At 42.2% G+C, this 11,265-nt stretch overlaps 2 protein-coding genes across 2 annotated transcripts in view; one reads left to right on the top strand and one right to left on the bottom strand.

Annotated features, from left to right (window-relative positions):
- The window catches only part of T265_02789 (hypothetical protein), a gene marked incomplete at both ends in the record, with an annotated part of 61,671 nt that overhangs the window by 27,099 nt on the left and 23,307 nt on the right, over positions 1–11,265 (top strand). The window lies entirely within an intron of this gene.
- T265_02790 (hypothetical protein) overlaps positions 10,105–11,265 on the bottom strand; it is a gene marked incomplete at both ends in the record, with an annotated part of 10,565 nt that continues 9,404 nt past the window's right edge. Inside the window, one exon of the mRNA XM_009167115.1 lies at positions 10,105–10,974. Coding sequence (XP_009165379.1) covers positions 10,355–10,974 — 620 coding nt within the window. The remainder of the gene's footprint in view (positions 10,975–11,265) is intronic.

The raw sequence follows: 11,265 nt of genomic DNA, 5'->3' as shown, positions 1-11,265 counted from the left end.
GGGGTACTCTTCCCTGTCCAGGGCCCGTGGTGATTCGTCCGTGGTACCTGCAATGGGGGAAGAGAGAAAGGGAGGGGCACGTATAAGGTCATATGAGAAACGGGCAAGCAGATACATTCGAGTTTCAAATGCGTTACACATTTAATATATGAATATCCCGGATCTTGAATATCGTGTGAATTGAGTAGATTTAAACAAATTTCAACAAAACTGCGGCCGTTTGGGAAGATCTCATACGCCCAAAAAATTACCATCAAATGTTGAAACTTTATGTTAAAGTTTTCCTCCTTCGAACCACGGTTTCAGAGAAATTTTCGGCGTGCGTCTAGCCCACGGCAAGCGTAACAACCAGCACGTATGTATTCGAATTGGCGAATATATACAGCATGTGGAATATTAAAACAAGAGAATAATGAATAGAGCAACGAATAGAGTATCAGTCATGTTCATCACACTTGGGATCAGGGGCTTGACTGTGAGCTGTGTAGTCAAGTGAGTCACGATTCTGTGGCGTGATTTGTGAGTGTAAGAAAAAAACAGATCTCGTGATCTAGCGAGTGACGGTGACCTGTACAGTCATGTATGTGACGAAAGGGTAGCTACAATTTCACCACCGCGCCTTAAACCATTCTTAAGCTGCCGCGCAAGGCCGTTCGTATGTTTCTCCCCGGAAACAACGGGACTCCGTAGCACAACTCCCTTTATGCATTCTAAGTGTCTTATAATCAGCATTTGTTCAAGACTCAGAGTAATAATTACCTGTTTAGTCTTTCCAGATCCTTCGTGAGATGTGTGATATCTCGTCTTCTGCGTCCCCTGACTTATCACACGAGATTTTGCGGGCAATGAGCTGTATATATTGGTGCACGCAATCCTCCAATTGAGAACCACTTAATACTGTCCGGGGTGGGGCGATTCAACATTCACAAACTTCGTCAGATTTCTATTATTTAATCAGTGTTCGACCACTGCACCAACCGGCTAATTACATATACCTTTATCCACTACGCACTTGGACCTAATGGTGAACGCAATGATGTGTGTGGCTTCAATTCTGCCACCTTTTTGGCGGCACTTTTTGTGTCCGATTTGATTAACATTTCTTGGCAAATGAAAGCTGTTCACTGTGAGTGATGAGAATCAAATCAACCAATTTCTGAATAACATTCATTACCTTTTTTTGCATTCACTTATAAGAGAATTCAATAAGGCAACCTATTAGAGGTATTTAAGTGCTATCTATGTATCCAGATATTTCCCCCGAGCTTTTCAAAATTCCGCATGGACACTCTTCAAGAGAAAACTGCTGTACTCTTGGAGGAGTTTTCCGAAATTCGGGAATAACTTCTACAATAAATTGCTTTGTTTACAAAATATTCTTGATTCTAAGGTCTATCTTCTCCCTGATGTAGCCCCAGAGCAAAACGCGGAGCAGAGTAATCGGTGGATTATGCGGACCATTCTGTGAACTCACCACGGCCAGCACAACACCCTGCCAACCTTCCGTTAAGGAAATTACGGACGTGCAAAGCACTGTGCGCTTGTGGTTCACTACGCACATTGAGTGCCGTTCACAAAGTATAGTATTTCTGGCCCCACGATGAGCTCTTTTTGAAAAATTTGTGGTCCCATAAATCGCGCCATTCCATACAGTTGTTGTTGACCTGTGAGTTACTTCCATTGATCGCTATGGGCTGAACTATATGGAAAAGATGTAGCCTCAATGAGACTAAAAACGGCCTCATCTTAAAAAGTGCATGTCACGGGTCCATTTTTCCAACAGATCAGAAGATACTTCCCTTCTCTCTGTATATTCATTGCTTGCCTTCTGAACAAACATCATTTGAACCGAAACGTTAAAGGAATAGTAAACGGAATTTGGGAGTAGTGCTAAGACTTGACGCCTCTCTCGAAAGTCATCACATTAACATGCGTGATATTCACGTGCTCACAAAGTAAATCAAATTTTTGAGTTGTCCGACAGAGCCTGGTGGCGCATGTGACCCAATGAGTGCATAAGGCCGGTACGTCAGTCAGTTATCGATCTGGTGATTGTTGATCCATTCAATGTGATTAGCGATGTCAATCCAAGGTCTACCAGGCATAAAGAAATTAAGCATGCCAAAAACAGGATATAGATATAGAAGTGTATAAACAAAGGGACAAACGGGGTGAACATCAGAGACACGGAGTTACCATAACTAGAGTTTTATAGCACTATCAGGTTTCAGAAATGCAGTTTATATTTGTGAAACTTGCATGGTAGGTATGTTGGCCGGTAGGATGCTGCACATGTGTCCTCACGTATTTTCATAAGCAAACAGGTATAGCACTGAAGTTATACACGTAAGCGTTTACAGCAGTTATGACAACCCTCGCAACAAAGTCTTGGTTAGATTTTTTAAGCTAAAAATGATTGTGAATGATGGGTTTAACCATAGAAACCGATGTGTTAACGCCGAACCATAGAAGAACTGCGGTCTACGGCATACACCTACATTCACGATCACGGAGTGGTCCCTGATCAGTGTTATGTCCGCTGACTCACTAATCTGTGGTATCTGCCGCTGAACCGTTCCAGTGCCCAGTGCCTGAAAAAAGACTCACAGAAGGGAACACAACAGCTATATTCCGAACAAGCGAGTGCGAGAGCGTGAGTGCGTGTGAGTGCGAGGGCAAAAGGTACAACGGCTCCACGCTATTTAAAGGGGACTTTCTGACATTGATCCAGACTGTCTGATAGGCGTTATTGAACACCCGTCGCATCGATCGTGCCTCTATGAAGTGCCTGAACGCTGATCATTTTCGGTCGTGCTTCTGTGGCGTGCATGAGGACTCACTGGCTTTTGCCGAATCGATTGAATGATTGACTGGCCTTGACGCTTACCGACTTTCCTGTTGGGATTTTGGTAGAACAGTAGGTTCCGGGTTTTCTGAGGTTACTTTCAGGAAGCTGACCTTCCTGATAATCAGTCCTTGTTGAGTAATGGAAATATGGCTACCAATCGAATGCAGAAACAGATAGTGACAGACACGGTCTATTCGCAATTCACGTCTTCTACCTGTTGAGTGTATGTCGTGACAAAGCGTTTACGGCAACCCAGTAGAAAAAAATCAAAATCTCATGAAAGCTGTCAAAACATTTTGGATATGTGTTACCTCCGAACCAGACTGTCTCAGACAGCTAAGTCCTCTTAGGACTTTGGTGATCTGTTCCCTAATAGCCTGAAATTCTGCGATTTGTGGTATGTGGTGCTGGTCACAAGCTTGTTACTAAAACATTTTGCATGCCATCGGATCTGGATGACAAGTTTCGCTTCTCCGCAGCGTCAGCTTACCGAGGAATGTGCATATCATAACGGGGCTGTTGTGGCCTAAGTAACTCCCATGCACAAGCGTTCTCATAAATCGTACAATGGATTTCGAACGCAGAAAATGATGAGCAATCAATCTTCTCCCAGTTGCGAGGACGATTACTATGGTTTGACGGTCAGGTAGAGAGAGCTATAGTAAGGTTTTTTAGGCCATTTACACACACGAGGCAGTCTTAGCAATTACAGCTGTAGGATATTCCAATGGAAATCCTGACGTTTCAGTGAAGTCAATCTATGAGAAAGATGGAGAAGCGCTCCACTGCTGTTTCATCCTACCGGCAATCATTAGTAATGGGCATTTAAGGAAACTCCAAAGAGACAGGATCTCGCAAAATGTCGGTTAGTGATTGAAGACTAAACCTTTCTGCCGCGAGAGGCTGACTCACAGTGGCATATAAGAAACATGGGGTGGAATATAGGATAGCACCACCACACAGAGTCACGCAAGCCACCAGACCGTGTTTATTTCCTGCAGGCGAGGAATACACATTCGTATCTCCTACTGTGCCTTTTCTTTGGCTTCAAGTAGTCGAACATTTGACGACTTCTGTGCAGTTTTCGGATGGTGAGAACAGCGCTATATTCAACACCTTGGGCCATTTAAAATGATTTCAAATAGGTCTGGGAAAACTTCGAGGCTGTTGGCTTCTCTCTCCATAGAAGATTGACAACCCGTTTATTGGAACACCCCCGGTAGAATACTCATTATCTGTAAAACATAACGAACTAAGCTTGCTTCAAGAGACGGCTTGTTCCATTTAAAAAAACGTTCATTCATTACGAAGTAGTAAGTCTTTTTCGTAAAACAGCAACAGTTCTTCTAGAATTATTTCATACCCTCCCTAGATTGCATCCGTTGCCATTGTACTGGATAACTTAATGGAATAGATGAGAAATGTCTGAGTCAACATTCCTCTGAATAAAAAATATCGGTTTTGATTTGCGGTGTTCAAGTTCGAACCGCGCAGTTCTCATCCAAGCGGTCCACGGTATGTAATATACCCAATAACGCTCCATCCAGGTTATTCATTCGGCAATCTGGAAATGTCAACATAAAGCGCACCTGTGAAATTAACGCGTTAAAATAATTAGCAGCACCACCGTCAGTTGCTTCTTCGCTTCTCACCGATAAGTTTTGAAAAAACCCAGCAAGTTGGTTTGCAATGCTGCAAGCAAAGGCAGAACTCACTGAATTTCCTTCGTGCGGTCACATACTACAGCTTAGTTCACAAGCGTGAATTTTCATTAATCCTTTATTGTCATGAGAAATATGATATATAATGTTTCCAATGTACTGTGTCGTAAAATTACACCACTCTATCCCGGCGGAACACGGTGGAAAGGCCGAACTCCCGGCTACTACTCACAACAGGATTCCAGTAGTTGTGTACATTAGGACAAACCCCGATAGCGAGGAGTGCGTGATCTGCTTCGTTCATACAGCACCCTGGAGGAACATCCTAAGTCTTCAGTGACTCAGACATATCTAAACTTTTGATACGTCACCGGACAGCAAAAACAATGCTTCTGTTCTCTGGTTGGTTGCCGAATCAGACGGCCTCAGTGCACCTGCCAAATTAGCACTTTACACGTTATTATACTTTTCTAAGCCGTTCATTGGAGCCAAGTCTAAGACGTTGATTAGCTGCACCTTTTGGTTGCGTAGTTTTTGGGATCCTTAGGCCAAAAGCATAACACAGTAACCTGCGTGCTCCTCCAACTACGGGATGCAGTGAGGGTTCGATTAAGCGTTGACATTTTCGAAGTAGTACGTCGACGGGACAGGCTATTAATGTACTTCATAACCCGGACTATTCGCAATAAGTTGACAAAGACTATCCAGCCTTCGATGTTTGTGCCAGTGTTCCTCCAAGCGTTCGATTGTTTTAAGGCAAGCACAGACCACTCGCAAAATCAGTACAGTACATGGGATCGGCAACCGTGAAAATGTGCTCCAACTATGCAGTTGTCGTTTCACATTCCCAGTGATCTCGGTAAATGAACTGGATGTTTTGTATCAGGTTAACACGGGTCCTCTCCCAAGCCCACTTTCCATATCCCACCACAGAGGGTAAAATGTAAGGATATGTGTAAACAATAGTCTCCAACTACAGGGACTTATTTTCAGGATCTCATTGTTTCTCAGCTACCAGAATATGTTTTGGGTCACGCCTTAGATGCGGCCTGTTCAGAACAGCTTGTTCAACACAGCTACCGGAGTCCATCTGTATGGAGCTATTTTTGTTAGAGTTCCTTATTCGAGGCATACTTCAGCACACTAAATCCCCAGTGAGAAACCTCTCGTTTTCTCGTCTTTGCGCAAAACTTCCACAAGAAAGCCACTGCGACGCCATATTTAGACGGAATCGATCAGGCACTTTTGTGCCATTTTTCCTCCCACTAACGTTCATTTATTAGGGACTGTGTCAAAAAAAACATCAGTACTGGTGGTCACAGATGTTTTCAAAATGGATTTTTGGACAAAAGTCAAGTAACTGACTCGAATTCTGAGGCTCATCATGCTCTTAGTTTCCTAACCTAACCAAGGGTTTATGGAGGATGCGTACTGTTAGAAAAGTTTATTGCACCAGGTAATAGATTGAGCTTCTGAGGTGTATACAGCTGGTGGTAGAGTAGCATTAGATCTTCTCACTATACCACTTCTTCTTTCCGTTACAAGGCTTTATGCACATGAATTAATATAGCTGTACAGCGGTTAAACACCACCATTCACTGTTGTTACAGTTCGTGATGATGCTGATGGTGCATATCACTAAATGCTCATTGTCTTCTTCCATCCTGAATCAGTCGCTTCGTGTGGACACACTTGTGTACCGCTGACAAAACTGTCTTTCGGAAGGTTCCTGGAATTATATATACAATTGCTAGAAAACACTGTGTTGTCTCACCACTTACTGAGGCTAGCAGCACAACGCATAACAGCTCTGGGCGTATATCTCTGCGAACGTAAGTAAAAACAATCCATCTGCAGCAATCCGTGTCCAAAACACAAATCTGTGACACGGAGACAATTTAGGGGATTCAAATTTTTATAGTGAAATTACAACGCTCTCCGATCACCAGGAATATCCCACCCAAGAAACTGGAAAAACAAGGGGGTTAATTCTAATGCTTGAAAGAAAAACTCGATTATGATGCATTTCAGCTCTGGTTGGAGGCCAACGATATCAGTCTCATATTCTAACCAGCTATTGGGTCGCGTAACAGTTTTTGTAGCCAATAGTTTGTGGTCTGGCATGAACACGTCTGAAGAAAATTCCTTTCACTATTGAGAAAAATGAGATACATTGACGCTGCGAAGTATTACCCTTTTTGGCACCAATGGATGTAATTCTTACTCAGAGCTCTGTATTCGATTTCCTTTCAAAGCTTTATCGTCAGGGTGGATCAGTAAATACACCACTAATGCAGCTCTATAGAGGCAGTTGTATGAACTCAGGCAAGCTATCCCCATTTGATTGCTCCTTGGGCCATATATCCAGCAGGATAAAAAGTGCGGCGCCATGAATAGATAAAAAAGAGAAAAGAGGCTGGAGGAGAAGGGTGAGAAAGAATCACATGCTGCCCTCGTGAACTTTGAACATAGCAATCATTCCTCAGTAAGTGGGGCAGTTAGTAGCTCCGCGCCGGTTTTTCTAGTTATTAATTTCAAGGAAAAAAGCCAGTTAGCGGTATCTCATGATGGATGAACATTTGCGTCGCACGCCGAAATGGGCGTCTGCATTCCACCACCTCGTGTTGCTTCCAACTTAGCTGGCAATATCTCAGAATGATCAGATTACGATATTTCTAATTTGAGCCACTAACTTATATTCACGTTAAGGTATGAAATTACTTTAAACCTACTCAAATAAAAACTAAAGAGAATTGTAAACTACTCACGAGGTCGCTGAAAACTCTTTGATGACACACAGCTGGTTTCGTCCTTCTCATCGGATAGGCGTACTCCCCGAATTTCCGTCAAAATGATGTTCTACTTGAACCCAAATTGCACGGAAGTTGATAAATACCTTCATCTGTACATCGATTTGGGAAACTCACCGGTATCTCTCGTTTATGATATTACTCAAATAAACCTGTTACGAACATGTGGGTATTGTCCTTCTTAGAACCATACTGAGGTCTCTCAACCGAAACAGTCTTTGTGCAGCACATTCGGTTAAAGAGTATCATAAACAGGAGATTCAGTTGAATCACCCGTGGAAATTAACTTGATTTGCGAATGAGTGTATTTGTCGAAAAACCACTAGGTTTGGTGTTCGGACTTCGCAAGTGGTAATCAAATACCGGTGTGAATTTCCGGGCATTAAGCATTCCTGTCAGAAAATTTTGACCAAAAATTGACTTTTTTCGTGGGTATATATTTGGAACTTTCAGACTCCTTCTGGGCAATTTCAGCAGTAGCTTGATAACCTATCCTTTTTCGCGAAAGGATTCGCTGACCGCAACTGACTATTACAACTCCGTAGTAATTAGTTTGATGATGAATTTTCGTCAGGTCAAATGAACACCGCATTGAATAGTTTTGCTCACCTGCCAGATTTATTATTTTCTTTCCGAACTCTGTGAGCTTTTGAAAGTTACCGAATACGATCTAGTTCGGCCAGTGTCTTTATGCAGTGTATTTTAGTCCCACTTTGGCGTGAACTCGTTAAAAACAACACCTCTATGTCCACTTAGCAACGACAGTCGCATTCGAATACCATATTTGAAGCCAAGAAGGAAAATAGTGATGTTAAACTGCATTTCTTTCTTAATTAATAAAGTAGCTCATAAAAGCTGTTTTTGGTAGATCAAATTAAAGGATTATTGAGGACATAAGTCCATGCTGTCATCGTTTCCTCACAGCTGGAACTTACGAACCTTTGATTTACTAGTAAACTTGACAGAATAAAATTTAGTGTTATTGATTCATTCATTCACATGAGGGGTACTCAACAACTAAGCTGAATAAGATGCGTAAGATGTGATTTGGAACTGCCCGATAACAAATCAGAAATAACAGATCTACGCAAACGTTAAAACAAATGTTTCCTCTAACACTCGGTAATTCATCCTCAATTTTCGGCCCCTATCAAAAGTTGTCACGAAGGGAGAACGGTATGGTTCCAGACGGATGAAACCAATGTAGAAGTGGTCATTTATAGCTTGAGAAACCCGAAAAATGCTAGTCTTTGGAAATGTTGGAGCCTGATACCTAGAGGGCGCCGATGGTGCCGCAACCCTACGTACGCTTCAAGAAACAATTAATTCCATTTTAAGGTGTCCACTCGTTTTGGAGCCATTTGTCCTTCAGAACATTGTCTGTAAACTGAAGTTTGTATGCCACAATTTGCTTCATCTTCCATGTACCAAATGTCGAGGGCGAAAGTTTGGCTCACGTTTCTTGATTACGAAAGTGGTCCTCTTCGTTTTGCACTCAAATATTATTTCTTTACTCCTCGAATAGTTATCTTTGTGGTTTGTGTTATGCAGTGTGTCTCATGTCGATATCCTTTTCGTAATTTGAGGAAACTTCTTTCAACGGAAGGAAGGTCTTTGCATTCCTTTTCGAATTTTTTTTCACTTCTAACCTAGGGCTTCCATCCAGGTTGTCTTGCTACCTTAAACTTACCGTGTTAGTAAGCTTCCGGACATTTGAGATGTTGGCCTGACTGACCGCGACCTTAACTTTATAACATTTAGGCTCCGCTTTCTAAATTTTGTTTAAATAAGTAAAAAGATTTTATTTACTTAGCACATCGCGTATCCTTAGTACTGACAACTACACTACAGGCGACTTCAGGCTACGTCGCACTGGTGAAGTTTCCTCGATTAGTAATAAAGTGTTTGCAATTGAAACTCGATAAGCAGGTCAAAATACGATAACTGCATAGACTTTTTGGTGTTTTGATGTCGGAGATTGTGTTATTTCGAATTCATTTGATTCCAATCTATTTCGTTTCTGGTTGATGGGATATGAAGTCCGGAATTCAAGAACTATTTTGATGAGAACATGGTAGTGCTCCTAGTGAATACAAGAAGTCTTTCGCTGCGGAGTTATCAGAAATTGCCGACTGACCAGTGACAGACTATTGGACAGGGAAGCAAAACTCATTTGCATCTTGTTTACAAAAACTGAACATATATCTTCTCTTGAACGCGTCCTCTTGAATTTTCCTGGATATTCATCGACTCAAATCATTCATTACTCAAATCCAAGCAAATGCTACACAGCGACTCCGCCAATTCCGCAATAGATCTCCCTTTTCAAGAGACGCAAAGTGAATTTACAAGAAGGAAACATACTACTCGCATGCCTCTCCCATCAGTAGTGTCGCCGTTACACTAGTATCGACCCGATTGGGATAATCTTGATCAAAGTGTATTTCAAGATTATAACTTTGGTTAACTCATGAGGAAGACCGGCTAGTTTGTATTGATAAATGGCGAAGTGATCCGTTTCTAATTGTAACTCCAACTACAAATCCTAACCAGTGCCTCAAATTCGCTAGCTGAAGGAGGCTGTCTCTTTTTTCATTGAAAATTAAGGGGTAAATCCGTGTACCTCATTTAAAAAGATCAGGTTACGGAATTGAAAGGCAGCGGAAACTATGGGAAAGGGCTTAATAGTCTTTGTATTGTTTTCCTTAGTATGACTCTGATGGTAGAGTTTATCCCACACCCCGAAGCAGTCGTCGGAATACAATGAACGAAAAGTCTCCACAACCTTCAACGTAGTTTATCTTTTTCAGGGTGAATATAGAGGGTCCTATAGGCTTAAAGCCAAAAAATGCTTTTTGGTTGAAGAACTTTGTGGCCATTAATTGTTATGGGACAGGGTTCGTTCCAAGTGCTGATTTGATGTGCAAGTGTCCATGAATGAAAAAGATTACTGGCAAAAAACTACCTGGTTGTGCACAAAGGTTCCTTTTGAGTTCATCCTGCTACGCTCAGCGGGATAACAAAATATTAAACGGTCATTTTGACTGATCTGAGCATTTACAGGTTGGGCAACCGTCGTCATCAGCGTCATATCCAATGCTACACACTGTTTTACACTCAACTACCGGACAACAATCACAAGTTGGGCAGCCTGTTTTTGATGAAAGTTTTCTCAAGCCGCCTGGACATTCCTTACTGCAAACCTCCCGCTTGCAACCACTCAGCAGTGGATTGTCAATGTCCAGTACCGCCGGGATCGCTTCAGATTCCACGGCCGATATTTCACCAATCGATTTGTCCGATTTCGCATTAGATTGGGACTGTTGTACGAGCTCACGCTGGAGCGTACTTTTCACCTTCTCGAACAACAGCTTTGGTTTATTCCACTTGGGTTGGAGGTTGGTCGAATCGGGCATTTGATCAACTGGAGAATTGACAAACACTGGAAGTGGTCCACTCTCTGGGGGATTAAACAATGGAGATGAAAAATCTGCCGTTGGGACGCTTGGGTGAAACTGATTGATGTTAGTATCAGCCAGAGATGATTTTTTGTCCAAAGATCCCTCTACGGGGGCACTCCATGCACTGGTACCCGCTGAACGTCCGAGTCCTGGACGTTCAAATTCACGTGTGGGTGTTTCACGCCAATTGAACACTGCAAATTGAAGGAATGTTGCAGTTACGGCATACTTGTGACTTCATTTTAAGGAGCATGGTTTTCTTTGGTAATCCTAGCAATGAGTACCGCGTAAAAAATTATAACACTATTTGCTGTAATACAGTTGTTCTTGTTGGGTAGGACTATGGAAAAAAGGTCACAGTAATCTTCCGCTGGGAAGCGACCTAACGGATCAAAGGAAGGCAGTCTTCTTATAACCAAGCTATTTTGAGGATTAGGCCTTTTTATATGTAGTTTTGCGTGGTAGGCTTGAATTATTATATATAT

This window comes from Opisthorchis viverrini, assembly GCF_000715545.1.
Source record: "Opisthorchis viverrini unplaced genomic scaffold opera_v5_36, whole genome shotgun sequence".
Taxonomy (NCBI): domain Eukaryota; kingdom Metazoa; phylum Platyhelminthes; class Trematoda; order Opisthorchiida; family Opisthorchiidae; genus Opisthorchis; species Opisthorchis viverrini.
The sequence above is the reverse complement of the archived record's forward strand: the minus strand, read 5'-3'. Positions and strand labels throughout refer to the sequence as shown.